Source organism: Phragmites australis, chromosome 21 (genome assembly GCF_958298935.1).
Source record: "Phragmites australis chromosome 21, lpPhrAust1.1, whole genome shotgun sequence".
NCBI classification, from domain to species: domain Eukaryota; kingdom Viridiplantae; phylum Streptophyta; class Magnoliopsida; order Poales; family Poaceae; genus Phragmites; species Phragmites australis.
The window spans coordinates 13,587,762-13,609,765 of record NC_084941.1 but is presented as its reverse complement, the minus strand read 5'-3'; the positions used below and the strand labels follow the sequence as shown (position 1 = coordinate 13,609,765).

The following is a 22,004-nucleotide window of genomic DNA, read 5'->3' as shown; positions in this document are numbered from 1 at the left end:
TCTTCCTTCTGATTAATCTGTACTAATGCCCCGCTGCTACGCTTATTGGAGCGATGGAGTAGCGAAAGGGAATCCACTCGAATCTGCTATTTCTCGGCCATTCTTCTTGTGCTTGCTTATTTCTTTGTGTTCGTTTTGACAGGTGCTTGTCTGTTCCTCCTTGTGATTGAAACTCTATAGCCTGATGCTATTCTCTCTTTACTGCCTGTTGGTTGGATATATAGCTTCTTTTTTTTTTTTCCCCTTTTAGCTTGTTCCCGTACACAGGGATGGAGCACAAACTGAACTCTCTCTCTGTTTTTTTTTTTTTTTTTACTTTGGCTGTGCTCCTTTATGTGTTGCAGCGACGAAGTAGCGAAAGGGGATCCGTTCCGGTCTGTTCTTCCTCTTCGTCTCTGGAATGCTTTGTCAGTTGAACATCTAAGTTTTTTTTTTTAAAAAGTTTGTTTGCATGCGCAATGAAGCCTCTTTTTTCCCTCCCGGGGTGAGCTGTGCTTCACTACCTATTGCAGCAAAGGACTAACAGAGGGAGATCTGTTGGAGTTTACTTTTGTTCGTCGGTTCTGGTATGGCGCTGTTGGTACCCTGTTTCCTCCCCTTAGGCAGAGTAACCTAGAATAACTATATGTTTGCCGTTGGAGCCTCTTATATCTTCCTCCTACAAGCTATTGCGGTTAGTTGTTAGATGCCGCTTGCCATACGCTTTATTGATCTGTGAAGTTGTTGATGATGAAAGTATTCTTTGTAGGGTAGAAATTGAATTGCCTTTGTTGAGCTTCCAGAGCAGCCCATGCCAGCTCTTTTTTTGGTCATGCGTTGAGGCAAGGTGCGCAACCGCTTATGAGCAGGCTGCTCTTCAGGCTGTTGCCTACCTTTAGAGCATATACAGTTTTGTTGTGGTTGATTATAATTTTTAGAGGTTATCTCTTTCAAATATTTAAAAAAAACAAAAGACAACTTCTGCTGCGTTGAGCATAGCTGTTGACTCTCCATGTTTATCAGGTATGGGTACAAGTGTTAGGGATGGTGGTTTGTAGTCCTATAATCAACATAAGGCACAACCCCACTGTCGGTGTATTAGGAACCAGGGGTCCCTGAATCCCGAGACCGGGCCGGTCATCCGCCACATGTCACCATCCCGCGAGGTCCACCCTGCAGGATAAGAAAAAACTAAGTCCCTTCCCCAGTTCCCCGATGATCCACAGAGTCCAAGTACCGGGAAGAAAGTGCTCGGAAGGTTTCTCACTTATCCCCGAGTACTGTAGTCCCCCGATGATCCAAACACCGAAGTGCTCGGGAGAGAGTGCTCGGGGCTGCACGTGGCAGCCCCCGAGGACTCGGTTCCCCGAAGGTCCTACCGTTCGCGCAAGATCGTCCGACGACCCGAAGGGTCCCATCGTCGGGGTTTCAGCCAGTCAAGGGCCCAATGCCGCATTTAATAGGCACGCGCGGCCTGACATCCTGACATTCTCAGCTGCCCACGCCCCAGTGTCAGACCCTGCCATGCACTGGCAGGGGGGCGTGGGTCCATTAAATGCACGGGTCCCGTCCCGTTTCATCCGGGTGCCTCGGGATAACGTTGCCAGAATCGAAGCACTCCGCCTGCCACCCTGCCCTGGCAGAAGAACAAGACAGGGTGGGCGCACCGGACACCTCTGAGGCTGCCCGGTGGGCCCCCTTAATGGCGCCCGAGGGCATCCGCAATGGCGGGTGGTCGGATGCGCGCCGCATTTTTCCACCGCCCCTGTCACTTCGCCAAGACGGAATGATGACGCCTTTCTCCGTGGCACCTTGGCACTCGCACCCCCTCTTTCCCATTCAGGATATGTCGAGGTCGGCGCGCCTATAAAAGGAAAGGATGGAGAACACGTAAAAGGTGAAGGGAAAAAGAAAGAGGACGCAGACGCTCGAACCAGCTCAAGCCAAGCTAGAACACGAGAGCCTCAAGCTCTCTGTAAGTGGCTCTCTCTTGTAACCAAATACATCCTTGAAGAATTCCCTTCAAGGATAGATATAGCACTCACACAGGAGTAGGGTGTTATGCCCCCGTGCGGCCCGAACCTGTCTAAACCCCGGTGCACCCATCTTTCTCGCACTAGGACGATCATCTCCCACCAGCCACTGCATTTATTTCCGTTTCCCGCTTATTTCCCAAACAAGCTCGTTCAGGATCATCCCCCCGGCCGAATCTCTAAAAAGGGGTCTCTCGGGATCCCTGCGACAGGAGTTCACCCTCCGACACCCACCATTGCTTGAAGGAGCTTGTATCGCTTAATTGTTTGCTTAGTTTCTAGTTGCAGTGTCATCTTTCCCTTATTCGTCCGATGTGTTGTGTATAACTTGCATTGCTAAGCATTACACTGTTGGTTAATAAATACTATTTTCACTGTTTGCTATCGATAAAAAAAATGTTCATTACCATTTGTCCCTTATATCGTCGCCTTAAGCTGCCATAGCCTCTTTTCCATTGCCTGTTTGTTTTCCCCCTCCCCCCGCGATTGGCCCCTGGGTAAATATGTTTCCCCATTGGTAGCTAATGGAGGCATGTGCAATTCAAACGCACAATGACACTGGTGCTGCGGCATGTGCGTTCGTCAACCTCGCTCTTTGATTCTACCTCTGTTTGGTGTATTTAGTGCGTGCTGCTTCTAAGCTTACCAACTCCGCACTATTGGCCACCTTTTCTCCCTGTTCCCTCCCCACTCTATCTGCTTCCCGTGTCTACTATTTTGATGACATTCAGCACCTTCATCTCTGCACCCCACACGGTCTAGGAGTGGAGCTCGCAGAAAATGAAGTATGTTCTTTAACCACGCGATACTAGATTTGCTACGAAACTTATTGCGCGCCTAGATATAACTAGCTGTTATTGGTCCATAGGCGATCTTGCAGAAGATGCTGCGCAGCACTGCCCCTTAATTCTGAACCCAGCTGAATGCCACCATCGACATCAAAAATTACAAGACCAACAAAGATTGGCCATAACAGGTGATCACTATAAATTCCTAGCATTACTATGTTCCTCTTGCGCCTTGTAATGGTACATTCTTTTGCTATCTAAGCCATGTTTATTGCCATGCTATTCTAGGACCATTAAAAACAACGAGCCACCATTAGAATGTGGACGGTTCAACCAAGATTACATTGACGCATTGAAAGGAATGTGTGTCCAACACAATGTACCAGCACTCCCCGTAATATCATTTCGTCTCCTAATGCCCCGTCCCTCCTTTTTGGTTCCCCGCTCCCCGCTATGCCCTTTTCCCCAATTATTGCAAATAAATGATTAGTTCTCCACATTTTTAGCATGCTTATTATCTAACTAATCATTTCTACTCCTGCGTGTTTTTCCATGGCGGTGTCCAACTATGTTGCACCATGTCCTACACTCTAATTCAAATATATGACTGTACAGCTACGTATCCTCATCGCTCTTATTTTGGCCCACCTGATTACAAGTGTAGATATTGCCATGCGATATTTTGGCTTGGGGAAAGGGTAAAATCTGATTCATCCATACGAAACAATAGTATCATTTACAATTCTTGTTGTAAAGGAGGCAATATTTGTATACCACTATTTAGGAATTGACCTGAACTGCTGAATAGCTTGACTAAATTCAATGGTGATGCTCGTGCCAAAAAGTTTTTAAAAAATATACACCAGTACAACTGTTTATTTATCTTTACATCAATGGGTGGCACACATAGATTGCTCTATGAACGATGGTCAGGGCCCACCTATTTTCAAAATTAATGGGCAAGTCCACCACCACATTGGATCGCTGCTTCCAGAGGATGGAAGTCCTCCTAAGTTCATACAATTGCACATATATGATACTGCTAACGAAGTTAGAATTAGATTGTATGCTTTCAATCCAGATGAAAGACCAGGTGACCCTTTGGACCCAAGGATAATTGAAAATCTAATAAAAATGCTAGATAGCCACAATCCATTTGCAAAGAAATTCAGGCTTACAAGAGATAGGCTAAGAGACCACGTCAATGAAGAGTTCATTATTAGGATCATAGACGCGAAAGAAGGTGATCCAGTACAATGTCAATGAAGAGTTCATTATTAGGATCATAGACGCGAAAGAAGGTGATCCAGTACAATATAACTTACCTACGATCGATCAACTTGCCATACTTGTTGTGGCGACTTCACATTGGACACATTCAACCGAGACATAGTGATACAAACTCATGCTAGCCAGCTTCAACAAATATCCGCGTTGCATCCTGCTTACATGCCACTTCTGTATCCTCTTCTCTTTCCATATGGTGAACGCGGATTCCAAATTGGAGTACCCTATAGTGGTGTCTTTCCATCTTGTATAAGAGCGCATTCTAAAATGACAATGCAGGACTACTTTTGCTACATGTTGTATTATAGAAAAAATCAACCGAATCCATATCTATGCTACAGTCTTCTATTCAGCCAGGCCAAGGTTGATGCCCGTTCTTGCATAGACGAGGCAAGATTATGGTACATACTTAAGAACCAAGCTAAACTTAGAATAGAAAACTTGCAAGGTATAACTGATGCTATTAGTCGCTATTGTATAGATGGCAATGAGATTGACAAAACTATGTTACCAGCTTCACACATTGGCGGTAGATGATACAAGATCCAAAATTATCATGACGACATAGCAATATGTAGAGTGTATGGCCCACCAGATTTCTTCACGACGTTTACATGCGATTCAAAATGGCCAAAAATTTCTAAAGCGCTGAGTTTTGAGCCAGGCCAAAAGCCAACAGACAGAGCTGATATTATCGTTACAGTATACAACATGAAACTTTAAGAATGTTTAGAAGATATAAAAAAGGGTGTAGTGTTTGGGCCTATTACTGCAAGTGCGTACTGCTATTTACATATCGTGTTTCCCAGGATTCCTCTCTGTTGATTCAAACTTCAACAATGATTATATTGCTTTATGCTTACTAACACATGAAATTTATCCTCACATCCCTAGTATTGCACACCGTCGAATTTCAGAAACGTGGCCTTTCTCATGTACACATCATTGTATGGGTCTCCCATGACACTTCACAGCCAACACCTGCATTCGTTGATTCATATATAAGCACAGAGATTTCAGACCCAAAGATTGATCCCTTAGGATACGCATTAGTTGCTAAGCTTATGACACATGCTCCATGCGGTCAGAAGCATCAAGATAGTCCATGCATGAAAAATGGCAAATGTTCAAAAGGGTACCCTAAATCTATTGAGCCTAAGACCACAGTAGATGAAAATGGCTTCACAATATATAAAAGACCTGATAATGACCGATACATCCAAAAAGGGAATACAAGGCTAGACAACCGATGGATAGTCCCCTACAATATGTATTTGCTAAAAAAATTTCAAGCGTATATCAACGTAGAGTGGTGTAACAAAGGCATTTTTATTAAATATTTGTTTAAATATGTGACAAAAGGTATAGATTGCGACAATGTTTACATTGAGAGAATAAGAAATGGGCAGGATGCGCCATATGACAGTGAAACCCAAACTATAAATGAAGTTAAAGAGTACTTAGATTGCCGCTATATTTGCGAACAAGATGCATGCTAGAGCATCTTCGCATTCGATATCCATTGACATTTTCCAGCTGTGCAAAGACTCCTAGTCCACTTGCCGAATGAAACAATATGACATATAACGCTGATACTAATTTAGCCAATATCATTTCCCTAGACTTCTTGTGTAGAAACATGCTGACCGAATGGTTCATGGCCAACCAAACATACCCCCAAAGAAGAAATCTAACATATTGCGAATTCCCTTCAATGTGGCGATGGGATAAAACATCATGAATATGGCAACCTAGGAAGATAGGATCAAGCATAGGTCGCTTATATTATGTACACCCATCTGTTGACGAGCGATATTACCTCAGAATGCTGCTAATGGTTGTTAAAGGTGCACTATGATGATGTTAAAACATACAACGATATTACATATGCGATGTTCAAAGAAGCATGCAACACATGTGGACTCCTTGGTAACGATCAGGAATGGTATAATGCTTTTGACGAGGCAGCAACCTAGGCTACTTCTACACAGCTTAGATTGTGACAATGCTTCTATTTTGTGAAGTTAACGACGAATACACTTTCTTTGAAAAAGTTTGGCGAGGATTAGTAGATGATATCCAGTATAGGTTTAGACAGGCTATCAACAACCAAAATTATCAAATGACTGATCTTGAATTGAGAGATTATTTACTTGATGACCTTTCAACTCTGATTGCAAAAAACGGAGGGAGAATTAGAGACTACAACTTGCCACATAAACAGGTAGCATTGAGACAACATGCACCAATCGACTCATAAATGAAGAATTATCATACAACATCGAGTAGCTACTACTTGAATCTGATCATTTGATTTCAAAACTTAATGATGAACAACATCATGCCTCATCCATAACAAGTGCAGTGCTTAATAATACCCTTGCCTTCTTCTTAGTTTCTGGTTATGGAGGTACTGGTAAGACCTACTTATGGAATGCCATAGTAACATACTTGCGAGCGCGTAAAAAATTTGTGCTTACAGTTGCTTCCTCTGGTGTCGCATCACTACTATTGCTAGGTGGCAGAACAACTCACTCTCGATTCAAAATTCCTTGTGACATATAAGGCAAATCCTTCCAGTTACTGAAAGTGGTACCAGGGCATAGATCATAAATGCAGCAATAATAAACTCACCCCTATGGAAGTATGTTACCATTTTAACATTAAAAAAAATGAGACTCCTTTCCCCAGATTTAAACCCACAAGCCCAACAAGGAATGGCTGAATTTAGTAAGTGGGTGCTAGACCTAGGTGAAGGAAAATTAGAGCCCATGACAATGAATTAGAGCCCACATGGATAAAGATACCACATGATTTGTTGCTAATGATCAATGATGATAGCGTTGCTTGCTTAGTAAATGCCATATACCCAGATTTAGAGACAAAATTTCTTGATGTTTCATACCTTCAGGCAAGAGCCATATTAACTCCAACTAACGAGTTAGCTGATCAAATAAATTCGCATGTAATATCTCTTATTTCTGATAAGGAAAAAGAATATCTAATTTGTGACAAAATATCAAAGGCACATAGTGTACATGACTCATATGATCTACTGTATCCCATTGAGTTTTTGAACTCATTAAATGGAAACAATTTCCCACACCATAAATTAAACCTTAAAAAAAGAGTTCCAATAATGTTACTTCGCAATTTGAATCAATCTGGTGGTTTATGCAATGGAACACGCTTAATAGTTACAACAATGGGTGATATGGTCATTGAAGCACATATAATCGTTGGCACTCACGCATGTCAGGTTGTCTTTGTTCCTTGCATTTGTTTGACATTAAAAAACCCCAAACTAACTTTTATACTTGAACGCCTGCTATGCTATGACCATCAATATAAGTCAAGGACAAACACTTGACAAGGTAGGCGTCTACCTAAAAAAACCTGTTTTCACCCATGGTCAACTGTATGTTGCAGTGTCCTATGTTACTTCAAAACATGGGCTCAAGATATGAATACAAGATGATGACGGCATCTGTACTGATACAACACATAACATAGTTTACAAAGAAGTATTGTCATTTACCTTGCCTCCAAGTACTCACACATAAAATAGATTAAAATTCCCCCACAAACAAAGAAACTATGTTTCCCGACTTTGCACATAGAAGCAAATTCTGCAGCGGCATCAAAACGTGGTCAGATTATTATCTTCAACAACACATTTCACAACCACAAACTTAGAAATCAGCCCATTTCCCCTCTTTTTTTTAATCCCCAAAACAATCTTCCAAGTGATATACACATATTCCAACAGAGAGGCTGCGTCGCTGTTGCTTCACAATTTCTATGTTTACCACATCAATCCTCAAGGAAATGAGGTCAGTTGTGATGGTTTTTCTTGCATCGGTTTGAGCAACCAACAGCTTACCATTTTTTTCATAATAGCCCAAATTCTTACATGTCAGCTTGCTTTAGCTTGATAGCTTGTGTGACATGCCATATCAACTTGCTTTAGCTTGATAACTACGTTCAGTAGGGGACTGAACTAATTGAATCAATCCATGGTAGCTTATGCGCTATGCCATATCAACTTGCTTTAGTTTTGGTAGGAAAATGCAGTCATTGTGTTTATCTTTGGAACATCTGATTGCTCTGGTTTAAAAAAGATCAAATTTAATTTTTTTGTTGTTATAGTAAAATCAATGACTGGAGTATTATAAATTCCTGCATTACATTAGATGTTCTAAGCTTACTATCACCAGCCGCATATTTAACTGCCACAAACTAAAACAACAACCCATTTATCTTTTTATTTCCTGCTTACTGATCATAATAACATAACCGCTGCAAGATTATATTTTTGAATCAATGTCCAACCTGCAGGACTTGAAGATGGCATTTGATCCACTCCACGCTCCATCCAAAATATAAGCACTGGGTAGTTTGTCCGTGTTTCACGCAAATGGACAATGGACCAATAGCTCACATAGACCTTGTTCTTGTTGATGAAAAGGTTATATCACATTCCTTTATATATCTCATACACTACACTACTATGTTTCTTTACACGCCTTTCATCTATAACTCTGACTATATTTGCGCACATGTTCCTACAATAGTTACTTAAAAAATATAAACTACTTAGCTTTTATCCTAAAACACAGGGAAATGCCATATATGATGAAATACCAAGCTCTGAAATAGACACTATAAGCCCTTTGGTCCAAGAAGGTGGCATCATCAGCCGTTTTAGAGTATCAAGGGCCAAGTCTCTGTACAGGCCAGTTGATGCGCCTTACATGATCGAGCTCACTTGCTACACCAAGATATCTCCAGCAAAGAATATGGCAGAAACATTCCCAAGATATGTCTATAAACTCACGCCTTTTACAGAGCTACCAAAATACGCTAGTGAAAATAGACACTTCTTAGGTCAGTATCATCCCTGTCTAAAATTGAATAATTTCCTGCTTTCCCTATCCACAAATCTTACAGAGAACACACACACACACCTACTGCAGATGTCCTTGGCATCATCTCTGAAGTTTTTGACATGACCTTGCTGCAACTTCCAAATCAATCAACTACCACTATAAACAGAAATATAATCCTCAAGGATCTCAGGTAACCAAACTACACCCTTGAAATTATATAGTTAAATACACTACATTCCATAACATATACAAAAGACAAAGCTATATTAAGAATTAACTATCTTTATCCATAGCAATGTCGAGGTTAAACTGACCCTATGGGGACAACGTGCTGCTGAGTTTACCATTGATGAAATTTATAATGAGGAAGAAGGTAAACCAATTGTTCTCCTCGTTGTCGGCAATCTCATGAAAAGTTTCGCAGGTGAGTAATACATTACTCCCAGCAAATATCAGTATTTCACAATTACACAGCTTCATTACTAATTCCCTAACTTAAACAGGTGAAGAATACCTAAGTGAAAATACTGCATGTCACTGGTATTTTAACCCCACAATTCCAGAAGATGAAGAGTTTTATAACAGGTATGCAGATCTTTGCCTGCTACTTACCAGCATATAATATTGTTATGATGATTCTACGTACCACTTTCCCTTAGACCATCAATACATACTTACTCACAAACATGTGTGTATACACAACACTCACAACCAACAGCTCACAATCAAATGTACCACCGCTCCTGCACATCAAACAACACCACTGCAAGGACCACCTCAACCGAAGATAAGCATCTGCATGATTTAGAAACAATGGATCCATATGATTTCCCGGTATGCACGATGCATGTCATCTTTGATACTAACTATTGAAATAGCAATTCTTCCCATAATAATACTACCCCCTACACTGAAATAATACATCAGAATCAGTTTTCTTTCCGCCACTAACTTCACCTTCTAACAATTACTTAAACAATTTCTGATCATAGGAAGCTGTCGGAGGGTTAACTCCTGTCGCAGGGATCCTGAGGGACCCCTTTTTAGAGATTCGACCGGGGGGATGATTCTGAATATGTTTGCCGGAGAAATAAATGGATGTAAATGCGATGGCAGGTGGGATGGAATGATCTGATGCAGAAAAGAGTAAATACGCTGGGGAGATTTTTAGACAGGTTCGGGCCGCACTGCGCGTAACACCCTACTCCTGTGTGGATGCTATAAATGCCCTGAGAATGTCTCTCAGGAATGTGCTAGTTACAAGAATGTTTGTCTATCCTAGAGCTTCGGGCTCCTTGTTCTTCAGTGGTCTCTATGCTCGTACGAAGGTGTTCTTCGATCTCCAAACCTCTGAAAGAGTTCGTCTTGGACTCCCTTTGTCCGTGCCTGCCGGCCACTTTAAATACCCGCTGGTGGTAGCGTGCCCCGAAAGGAAGGGCACAAGTTCCAAGGCGCCATAAATGGAAATGGCGTCATCATGGCCTCTGTGCGAAGTGACGGGGGTTGAAAATGCACCCCGCGCCCGGTCTTCAGTCGTCATGATGGCGCTGGCAACGGGCGCCGCGGAGAGGGCCCACCGGGCAGCCACAGAGCGGTCTGGCGTGCTCGCCCGGTCTTGTTCGCCTGCCACAGTAGCGCGGCAGACGGAACACCTCGGGCCTCGCGATTCTATCCTGAGGCGTGCCGGATGACACGGGATGGGACCTGTGCATTAAATGTCACCACGCCCTTCTGCCAGAGGATGGCAGGAACTGACACCGAGTGTGGCGGGAGCAGTTGGAGGCAACAGGCCACGCGCGCTCTTAAATGCGGCATCGGGCCTTTCACTGGCTGACACCTCATCGCTTGACCCCTATGGAGGCCACTGACGGGGGGCTTCCTGGTCGTCGGGGAACCGAGTGCTTGGGGGTCACTGTTTACCTCCCCGGGCATTCTCTCCCGAAAACGCCCTCTCTTGGTCCTTGGGGAACCGAGTGCTCGGGGGCCACTGTTCATGGCCCGAGCACTCTCTCCCGGGCTTGACTGTACGGATCCTCGGGGAACCGAGTGCTTGGGGGTCGCTGCTCGCAGCCCCGAGCACTCTCTCCCGAAACTACCTTCGTTGGGTCCTCGGGGTACTCGGGTGCCCGGGGGGCCACTGCTCGTAGCCCTGGGCACACCCCTCCCGGTACTCGGTTCTCCTGGTCATCGGGGGACTTGGGTGCTCGGGGTCACTATTCACCTCCCGAGCACTTTCTTCCTGGTTGCTTGGCCTTCGCAGATCATCGGGGAACCTGGGTACTCGGGGACCACTGACTGTGGCCCCGAGCGCCCTCTCCCGGAACTTAGTCTTTTTTACCTCGCGAAGATGACCTCCGCGGGAGGGCACCACGTGGCGGATTGCTGGCCTGGCCTCGGGATTCGGGGACCCCTAGTTCCTGATTCACCGACAGCAGCCCCTGGGTCCATTGGCAGGCAATGGCCCAGAGATTGAGAATGGGCCCTTCGTCGTCATTGAGGCCGAACCCAGCACCGACGCCACACAGCACGCTTTTAGGCGCTGGCCTTTCCGGCCCGGGCTTCTGGTATGGCCCAAACGGGGAGCCGAACGGACGCGCGTCCAGCCGACTCCCGAGGTGCGTGATAACGAGGCGGGTGGTGTGTGATAACGAGGCAGGCGGCGCGCGTGGCAACTGCGCAGATTGAGGATAGTGCGCCTAGCAACCACTGACAACCGCGCGGCCCGAGGGAGATTCGCCTGGCGGTTGCGCTGGCCGAGGAAGTTGTCTCGCCAAGCGCACCGCGGCAGGCGACGTTTGAATTTCCTTGGAGTATAAAAGGAGGAGGGGAGCGAACCGCCCCCCTCTTTACGCCATCTTTGCGATCAAGTCTTCTTCTTCCTTGCGCTCCTGATCTCTCGCCCTCCTTTAGGCGATCAGCGCACTTCTCTTCCCCCACCGTTCCAACTCATCCCCCACCCTGACAAAATGCCGAGAGTGGGAGGTAGCCGCCGTGACAAGACACCTGACAGCGTGCTGCCGGAGTCCCGGTTCATCAATGAGGAGGCGGCGGATAAAGTGCGGAAGATGATGGTGCCCGAAGGCCAGCGGGAGGCCTCGGTGGTGAGGCCGGTGAGCTTCCCGCCGGTGACGGACCAGCCAGGGCGGATCGTTCTCTTTGCCTCCTTCGTGGCGGCAGGGCTGGTGCCGCCGTTCTCGACCTTCTTTCTCCAGATCCTCGACACGTTCGGGATCCAGCTGGTGCACCTCAGCCCGAACTCGGTCGTCGCCTTGGCGATCTTTGCCCACTTCTGTGAGATGTTCGTGGGGGTGCTGCCGTCGGTGTCGCTCTTCCCACATTTCTTCGTGTTGCGGCCAGCCGGGAAGAAGAGGGGTTTCTCCACCACTGATGTCACCGGCTGCTGCAATTTCCGGCTGCGGGACGGCCTGGCGGAGTAGTACATTCCCCAGGTGCTGAGGAGCAAATGGGACGACTGGCGGCACGAATGGTTCTACGTCGATGTCAGTCCCCACGACCGCCTTACATTGCCAGAGATAGCGGCGAAGCCCCAGAGGTCAATGTGGAAGGCGCCACCTCAGACGGACAATCGGATGGAGCCGGTCCTGGATCGCATTGACTTCCTACGCCAGGCCGGCCTTACTTCGGTGATGGTGGTGGCAGACTACCTGCACCGTCGCCTGGCGCCTCTGCGGGAGCAGGTCTGGCCCTACTAGATGTACACGGGCTCCCAGGACATCACCAGGACCCAGATCGGTGCATAGTGGGACCTGGACGATGCGGCGCTGGGGGGCCTGCTCCGGGTGGTGACCGGCGTGGAGGACCTGACCCGGGCGGAGCTTCCCTGGGAGCAGCTGGCGCTCTGCGCTAACCCGAATCGGGTGGCACTGCAAGCGACGCTGCCCGAGTTCGACGCCCAGGGGCTGGTCGACCGGCCAGGGCGCTGGAACCCCGGGACTATCCAGATTCCCGGGGTGGATGAGGCGACCGGCCACGCTACGAGGACCTCCGGTGGGGACACCGCCAGCAGCAGGCCGCAGACGAGCGACAAGGGGGCTGCGGGCGGCCCAGCGTAGACCGATGGCGCGAGCGCCACGGGTGGCAGGCCGTAGGCAGGCCGTGGGGCTGCCGCAGGCAGCAGCCGCCAGGCCGCTGGAGGAGGCGCCGCCGGCAGTGGGGCGGCGACATCACCGGGGGACAGAGGGAAATGCCCCCGGACTTTCATTCCTACGCCGACATCCTCGTCGTCGCCGTCGCCTCCGCGGCAGCGGCCGCCGATGGGCAGCGCAAAGGAGGGAGGCCGGGGCAGCCAATCATCCAGTGCGGGGTCCGCGATGGGCGGCATCTGCGGTTCTGGAACCCGGAGACCAAGGCCGGCACTCGAGCGGGTCTGCAGCGAGTGCCCAAGATGGCCCGCCGCCGGCGACGGGCACCCAGGCGTCAGAGCCCAGAGGCCAAGGCCGGCACGGGAGCGTGTGTACAGCGAGTGCCCAACCCGGCCCGCCGCAAGAGACGGACTCCGCGGCGGCCCCGTAGAGCCCCTCGGCGAAGAGGAGGAGGGAAGATTCCGGGCCGAAGCCGTCGGGCCCGGAGTACAATATCCCGGAATTGCGATGGCAATACCGAAGACCGAAGACTGCGTAAGTTTCTTCCTTTTCTCCGAGCATGCTCCGCCTGGAGTGAGTTCGGAGATTGACCTATTTTTTCCTTTCGGGTCGCCTAAGGACGCCACCGGAGACCAAGGACGGCCGGAGGTGCCGAGGCCGGCTCCAGCCCCCGAGCCGAGCGTGCCTGAGCTGAGCGCGCTGGTGGAGCCGGAGACGCAGAGCGCGCGGGCCGAACTAGAGCCGCAGGCGCCGCCCTGCCCTGAGCCGAGGGCAGAGGCCGCGCCCGAGCAGCTAGCGCCGATCGAGCCCGCCCCGAGCACATCGAGTGTGGGGTGGATGGCCTCGTCGAGGGTGGTGCCTTTGTGGCAGCATTCGGGGACCCCGAGCCCCTCAGAGAGGGCTCGCAGGGGACCCAGCGCCCGGCCGTCATTCAGCCGGGCCGCAGAACCCCTCTCGGACGTGCCAGGAAGCTCTCGGGAGGTGATCGAGCGGCTGGAGGCGGCCGTGGCTGGGGAGAGGATGCAACTTGAGGCGGACCGCGCTGCCCTTGTTGAGGAGATTGAGCGGCTGGCCGAGGTCAGCCTCCTTTTAGAGGCCCGCGTCGTCGCGACGCGCGCCGCCCACGAGAAGGAGCGACGCACGATAGACGCGGAGCGGGAGGCCCTGGAGGAAGTACGCGCGGAGGCCATCGCCGAGCAAGAAGAATCCACCCGCCTGGGTGAGATATCGCGGCGGCGGGCCACTGAGGTACTCGCCAGGGAGAGAATGGTGTGGGCTCGGGAGGACGCAATCCTGCCGCGTGAGAGGGTGGTCGAGGCCTCCCAGATAGACTTAGCCCGCCAGAAGGACGAGGTTGAGCAGCGCCGCACTGAGCTGCAGCATCAGGAGGACGACGTCGCGATCCGTGAGACCGACGTCGACATCACGGCGATGGCTCTGGACGCCCGAGAGGAGCTGCTGACTCACCGGGAGGCGGAGGCTGCCGAGGCGTCGGCGGCCTTAACTGCTTGGGAGGAGCGGGCAGCCACATGGGAGTCAGAGCTGACTGCTCAGGAGCAGGCTCTCACTGCCCTCACCGAGCAGGTGAAGAAGCAAGCCAAAGTCTCGGCGCCCGGCGTCGTCCCGACTAGCACGGCCGAGGGACTGAGTTTTGAAGAGCGGCTACAGATCCTGAAGGATGAGCTCGAGACCATTAACAACGAGCGAACCAATGTGAAGTTGATGATGGGAGACATCCTTCGGCAGGCACGGAGGTCCGTGAGGGTGGCCGGGCTCGGGCGGGTCCACGTGGGCAAGAAGGGGATGGAGCGAGCGACCATCGGCCACATCGCCCTCAGCTTCGAGGAGATCAGCCAGCGACTCAAGGCGCTTCCCCAGGCCGTGTAGGAGTTGGCCGTCTGGGAAGGGCGTGGTCTGGCCCAAGCGGTGGCCGAGCACGTCCTGGCTTGCTACCGGAGCTGGGACCCGAACTTCTCGCTAGAGCCAGCTCGGGAAGGGGTGGTCGAGGCCGAGGAGGAGGCCGCCCGAGAAGCTATACGGGGCATCGCCGCTGAGGTGGCGGCTTGTTTCATGCGGGAGGCGCCACCGCCGCTGGACGCGGGCAGTAGCGGCGAGGAGTCCGCGCCACCTTCTGAGCCTGCCGATTCAGACTCCGATTAGGCTTTTGTAGTTTTCTTTTTCTTTGACTTGATGTAAATATAGGAGTGATCCATCAAAACAGCTGTCCCTTCTTTTTGAATATAATGGAAGCCTTTCTTTGGGGTCGCAACTCCAGTGTTCTCTCAGATGCTTGATGAAGTTTCTGTTCCTTTTGCTTGATGTCCCGAGGAGTACTCAGTCAGACCGAGCCCGACCTTTCCCTCCCCGAGAACAAAGTCACCCCGACCACTCATCGCCCGAGTAGTGAGACCTTCTTCGCGCGTTCAGCCCCTGAGCCCTCGCGAGTCTGTAGCGGCTAAGTCAAGAGACAAAGGCACGAACTTCCTTGCTCGGGAGATAGGTCGATCCAGCCCGGGGCACGCCACGGCCAGTGAACGCTTTCCCATTTTGCGACCACTCGAACAAGTAGACCGGAGACGCTGCGGGCGGAAATGCGACCAAGAGTCCCCACGGTTTGGTGGTGCCTGGGCTAGGACGGACCGGACCGAGCACCGACCGCCCACCCCCAGGGCCTAGGCTCCCGACCGCTCTTTGCTCGAGCGGTAGGATTACCCGAGAACCCTAGAGGCTCTGTAGTGCTCGGGGCCTTTTAAGTGGACCGAACACCACGACCACCATGAAGGAGTTTGGTCAGACATCGCCGTTCGTACGGTACACTTTTCTACTGTCCGTTCTGTCGTTCCGGGAAAAGCGGACACGTGGGCAGGTTTTTGTGCGCGAGGAGACCATCTCGCCGAACATATTAGAATACGAGGGCCCCGAGGATAACTCGGGAACAATAGATTTACTGAATGTAAATTCGTATGACTTTAACCACTCATCGGACAGTTGTCAGCTTTTCGGCCTACCGATCCAGGAGAGGTATGCGCTCCGAGCTCGGGGTGCCCGGGAACTTGGTTCCGTCGGTCGGAGCGCCCGAGCGCTGGGGAGCGTGATGGGGAGCCCGGGGCCAGGCAATCCCAACTACTCATGCCCGCGCGGTAGGACCACCCGAGGACCCCTAGGCCCGAGCAGCGACCTGGGCACTGAGGCCCTCGCGGTCGAGCTACTTTTGCTCTTGGTTGTTGATCTGTGATTTGAGAAAATAGAAAGATTCTTTGCTTGGTGCGCTCTGTTAGTGCGGTACTCATTATAGACTGCTCTCATTTTCGACCCGAGACCTCTCGAATACCCGGACCGGTGGACTATACAGGCAGAGGCATAACCCAGAGGTCCTATGGTTCGGTGGCGCCCGGGTATGACAGACCAGACCGAGCACCGACAGCCCGCCCCTGGGGCCTAGGCTCCGGACTACTCTTTGCTCGAGCGATAGGATTACCCGAGAACCCCAGGGGCACGGTGATGCCCGGGGGACTGCCGCGACACCGAACACCACAGCCTACCACGACAGACATAGGTCAGCGGCAATTGCCCGCACGCATACCGATCGGGATTCTTTTATCAACGGGGAAAAAGAGAGAGCATGTTTTTCTTGCACAATCGAGCATCTCACCAGACAGATTAAACATATGGTTTCCAGAAAAAATAAAATTTTGACATAAGAACCGGACATTGATAACATATATATTGTATTGACAATTTTTACAAGACTAGGTGACTTACCCGGTTATTGGTAGCCCCCGGCCTGGTTGGCCTGAGCACATACATGCCATCTACGGGAAGAACTTGCGTAGATGCCGAAAGGAGCCTTCTCGCGGGACACCGATCATGGTAAAGGGGCCTTCCCACATAGGGGATAGTTTATTCCTTCCTTCCCATGATTGGACGCATCGGAGAACTAGATCCCCACCTCGAGAGACCAGGCCTGGATGTGACGCTGATGATAGCACCACAGGCTTTGCTCGTAGCGGGCTGCTCGGACGGCGGCACGCCGTCGGCGCTCTTCCAAGTAGTCGACGTCGTCGCGCCTTCACTGTTCCTGTTCGCCTTCAGAGTAGGCATGCACCCGAGGGGAGCTAAGAGTGAGCTCGGAGGGGAGGACCGCCTCAGCGCCGTACACAAGGAAGAAAGGAGTCTCCCCGGTAGCGCGATTTGGCGTGGTCCGATTGGCCCATAGCACAAGAGGCAGCTCGTCGATCCACCCTTTCCCGTGCTTTGCGAGCACGTTGTAGGTCTGGGTTTTGAGCCCCTTCAGTATCTTCGCATTGGCGCACTCGACCTGCCCATTGCTCCGAGGGTGAGCGACAAAGGCGAAGCAGAGCTTGATGCCGAGGTCCTCGTAGTAGTCCCCGAACAGGGCACTTGTGAACTGAGTGCCATTGTCGGTGATGATCCGGTTCGGGATGCCGAAGCAACTAGTGATACCGCGGATGAACTGGAGCACCGTGTTCTTGGTTACCTTGACAACTGGAATCGCCTCCGGCCACTTGGTAAATTTGTCGATGGTGACGTAGAGGTACTCATAGCCCCCGATTGCTCGGGGGGAACGGATCCAGAATGTCCAGCCCCAAGACCGCGAAGGGCCATGACAGGGGGATGGTTTGAAGAGCCTGAGCTGGCTGGTGAATTAGCTTTGCATGGAACTGGCATGCCCTGCAGCGCCGAACCAACTCAGAAGCATTCTGGAGAGTTGTAGGCCAGTAGAAACCTTGCCGGAAGGCCTTCCCGACCAACGTGCGGAACGATGCATGGCCATCGCACTCGCCCTCGTGGACCTCAGCGAGAAGCTCGCCGCCTTCTGCCTGGGTGATGCATTTCAGGAGGACGCCACCTGCGCCGCGCCGGTAGAGATCCCCATCTACTATGGCATAGCGCTTGGACTGCCGAGCAATTCTTTCAGCAGAGGCATCATCCCCGGGGAGGAACTTTTCTTTCAAGTACCCTCGGATCTTGTCCATCCATGAGGCATCTTGAGAATAGCCAGCAAGTGCAGCGCATTCGCCGGGCGGCAGCACCCTGTCGGGGCTTCCCACTGAGGGCACCGCCGGGGTCCCCTGAACTAGGCTCGAGGTTTCCCCTTCGTCCTGTTCGGCAGGTAGGACGGAAGGCCGTGTGAGTCTTTCTTCAAAGACTCTGGCAGGGACACGCGCACGGGAAGAGGCCAGGCGAGAAAGGTCATCGGCCAGAGCGTTGTCGCGGCGAGAGATGTACCGCAGCTCCAGGCCGTCGAAGTGCCTCTCCAGCTTCCTGACTTCCGCCACGTACGCCGCCATTTGAGGATCCGTGCACTGGTATTCCTTCGACACCTGGTTGACCACTAGCTGGGAGTCTCCCTTGACCAGGAGGCGATGAATCCCGAGGCCCACATATTCCGCCATGTTGTTGGTTGCTCGGAACTACAGCTGCACGACGTACCGGAGTTCTTCACCCGTTGGGGAGCTGAGAACCACTCCGGCCTCCGCGCCTTTCAGCGTGAGGGAACCGTTGAAGTGCATAATCCAGTACCCGGGCACATCGTGCCCGGGATATGCGGAAATCTCTTCTTGGTCGATCTCGGGGATGGGTGTCCACTCTGCCACGAAGTCAGAGAGCGCCTGGCTTTTGATCGCCTGGCGGCTGACAAAGTGCAGGTCGAACTCCGCCAGCTCCACCGCCCACTTGATGACGCCCCCGGTGCCTTCTCGGTTCTGGAGGATGGGCCCCAGTGGGTATGTGGTAACCACCGAGACCTTGTGCGCCTGGAAGTAGTGGCGCAGCTTCCGGGAAGCAACAAGCATGGCGTAGAGTAGCTTCTGGGCTTGGGGATATCTTGTCTTGGTATCCTGGACTGGCGGGTGCCTGAGGAGAGCTTGCGCCGCAAGCAGCGTGCTCCCGGGACTGGCCTTGCCAAAGGCGAGCCTACGCCGCAACGGCGCCCGGCGCTGTCCAGATGTGGATCTGGCGGCAGGAGTTTCGGCCACTGCTGAGGGTTGGATGGTGCACCAGCAACGGCGACGGCGGCCCTGTTGGGCCCAGCGACATGGTCCCCCTGAGAGGGGAACGCCGTGCGTGCGGACCGCGGCTGCTGCTGGGAAGCAGCAGCGATTGGGGCCTCCTGAGCGAGGGGCTCCATTTCCGCACTGGAGCTGGAGCCGGCGCGCTGGAGGCGATGGCCACCTGCCATTTTTTTCTGCAGGAGAAAACAAACAAACAAATTCAGGGATGCAACCCCCCTACCTGGCGCGCCAGCTGTCGGAGGGTTAACTCCTGTCGCAGGGATCCTGAGGGACCCCTTTTTAGAGATTCGGCTGGGGAGATGATTCTGAATATGTTTGCCGGAGAAATAAATGGATGTAAATGCGATGGCAGGTGGGATGGAATGATCTGATGCAGAAAAGAGTAAATGCGCTGGGGGGATTTTTAGACAGGTTCGGGCCGCACTGCGCGTAACACCCTACTCTTGTGTGGATGCTATAAATGCCCTGAGAATGTCTCTCAGGAATGTGCTAGTTACAAGAATGTTTGTCTATCCTAGAGCTTCGGGCTCCTTGTTCTTCAGTGGTCTCTATGCTCGTACGAAGGTGTTCTTCGATCTCCGAACCTCTGAAAGAGTTCGTCTTGGACTCCCTTTGTCCGTGCCTGCCGGCCACTTTAAATACCCGCTGGTGGTAGCGTGCCCCGAAAGGAAGGGCACAAGTTCCAAGGCGCCATAAATGGAAATGGCGTCATCATGGCCTCTGTGCGAAGTGACGGGGGTTGAAAATGCACCCCGCGCCCGGTCTTCAGTCGTCATGATGGCGCTGGCAACGGGCGCCGCGGAGAGGGCCCACCGGGCAGCCACAGAGCGGCCTGGCGTGCTCGCCCGGTCTTGTTCGCCTGCCACAGTAGCGCGGCAGACGGAACGCCTCGGGCCTCGCGATTCTATCCTGAGGCGTGCCGGATGACACGGGATGGGACCTGTGCATTAAATGTCCCCACGCCCTTCTGCCAGAGGATGGCAGGAACTGACACCGAGTGTGGTGGGAGCAGTTGGAGGCAACAGGCCACGCGCGCTCTTAAATGCGGCATCGGGCCTTTCACTGGCTGACACCTCATCGCTGGACCCCTGTGGGGGCCACTGACGGGGGGCTTCCTGGGTCGTCGGGGAACCGAGTGCTCGGGGGTCACTGTTTACCTCCCCCGGCACTCTCTCCTGAAAACGCCCTCTCTTGGTCCTCGGGTAATCGAGTGCTCAGGGGCCACTGTTCATGGCCCGAGCACTCTCTCCCGGGCTTGACTGTACGGATCCTCGGGGAACCGAGTGCTCGAGGGCCGCTGCTCGCAGCCCCGAGCACTCTCTCCCGGAACTACCTTCGTTGGGTCCTCGGGGTACTTGGGTGCCCGGGGGGCCACTACTCGCAGCGCCGGGCACACCCCTCCCGGTACTCGGTTCTCCTGGTCGTCGGGGGACTTGGGTGCTCGGCGGTCACTGTTCATCTCCCGAGCACTTTCTTCCCGGTTGCTTGGCCTTCGCAGATCATCGGGGAACCTGGGTACTCGGGGACTACTGACTGTGGCCCCGAGCACCCTTTCCTGGGACTTAGTCTTTTTTACCTCGCGGAGATGACCTCCGCGGGAGGGTGCCACGTGGCGGATTGCTGGCCTGGCCTCGGGATTCAGGGACCCCTGGTTCCTGATTCACCGACGGAAGCTGGATGCCGCTGTACCGTTACTATCACACGCCTAATATTGAACACGCCATGGTGGTTCCCATCATGTAACAGGTGCAGTAGAGCCTGCATACCGAATGGCAATTGTTATAGATGCAACACGTGCTCCTGCACTGGCTACCACTTCAAGTATGGACCATTCTCTTTTCCTTTTCATTAAACTAAATTTACATTGATTTGTGCACCGTGCAATTCCATTTCTATTGGTACAAACTATCCTTCATTGGGAGTGATGGAACCGCCGAAGCTGAAATGATAGCTTTTGCGAAGTTGCTCGCCGGATTGTTGGTAAACCAGTCCAGGAGGTCCTAAGATCAGCAAGATTTGCAAATGACACACCCCCAACATTGCAGCTATAGTATCATTAAAATTCACCTTTGCAATTGCCATAAAAGATCAGAGCTACTATAATCCCCAAAAAACATATCACTTCTTATGGAAGACAACATGCACTTCCACATATAAGACTCAATCAACCCAAGGAACCAGCAATCTCCCAGCCCAACCAATGCTTTAGCCAGACAACTATAGCACCAATCCTCATTCTACTCTACCCGATGCTACTCTTTCATCTGGATTCAGGAGCACAACATCTTCCTCACGGTCAGAAATTCAGAAAGCAGCCACAAAAAATGTACCACCAGATAATGTAACATCGCACTCTTTCTTATCAACCATTTAGTTACACATAAAACATACAATGCTTCTTTACCATGATATAATAATGATACATTGAAGTTATATTGCAGACCCCTCCCCTTACGCTGGAACATGATGAATCACCTCTAAAGAAATCTGAGCTCCTGTAAGTGACCACAAGCAGTACACATGAAGTCAATATCCTCATCACTCTATGAAATAGTATATTGAGTCTTTATATATATAACACACAAGGATGCTAATGATTTGTCTAAACATCCAACTGCTCGAAAAGGGATATTTGAAGATACAACAGATTCTGGAAAGGCAAGCATACTTTCATCACTTCAATACCCAATCCTTCATGCATTTTCACCATCATAAACAGATCCTACTAATCCACTTTTACTCATACATTTCCCTACTTGTCTAGGAGGACAAAGATGCTAAAAAAAAGAGCAAGGAAGAGAATCTCAGAGGAACATCTGACCCATTGCTTCACCTGATAGGCCAAAGGTCCAAAATGAAACTCCTCCTATCCCAAAATTTACATGTTGCC

The 22,004-nt window shown here is 51.1% G+C and overlaps 1 protein-coding gene across 5 annotated transcripts in view; it reads left to right on the top strand.

Annotated features, from left to right (window-relative positions):
* Nucleotides 1-468: 468 nt before the first annotated feature.
* LOC133903854 (replication factor A protein 1-like) overlaps nucleotides 469-22,004 on the top strand; it is a 28,102-nt gene continuing 6,566 nt past the window's right edge. The window contains exons 1-9 of one of the 5 annotated variants that reach the window (XM_062345326.1): nucleotides 2,248-2,797; nucleotides 2,881-2,988; nucleotides 8,426-8,555; nucleotides 8,707-8,974; nucleotides 9,064-9,166; nucleotides 9,270-9,400; nucleotides 9,480-9,561; nucleotides 21,556-21,611; nucleotides 21,701-21,773. In XM_062345326.1, the coding sequence (XP_062201310.1) occupies nucleotides 8,505-8,555; nucleotides 8,707-8,974; nucleotides 9,064-9,166; nucleotides 9,270-9,400; nucleotides 9,480-9,561; nucleotides 21,556-21,595 (675 nt within the window). In that variant the 5' untranslated portion in view covers nucleotides 2,248-2,797; nucleotides 2,881-2,988; nucleotides 8,426-8,504 and the 3' untranslated portion in view covers nucleotides 21,596-21,611; nucleotides 21,701-21,773. Of the gene's footprint in view, nucleotides 567-2,247; nucleotides 2,798-2,880; nucleotides 2,989-8,425; nucleotides 8,556-8,706; nucleotides 8,975-9,063; nucleotides 9,167-9,269; nucleotides 9,401-9,479; nucleotides 9,562-9,968; nucleotides 10,180-21,388; nucleotides 21,510-21,555; nucleotides 21,612-21,700; nucleotides 21,774-21,878; nucleotides 21,962-22,004 lie in introns of those variants that run through there. The other 4 variants (XM_062345324.1, XM_062345325.1, XM_062345323.1 and 1 more) reach the window with 4 other exon arrangements.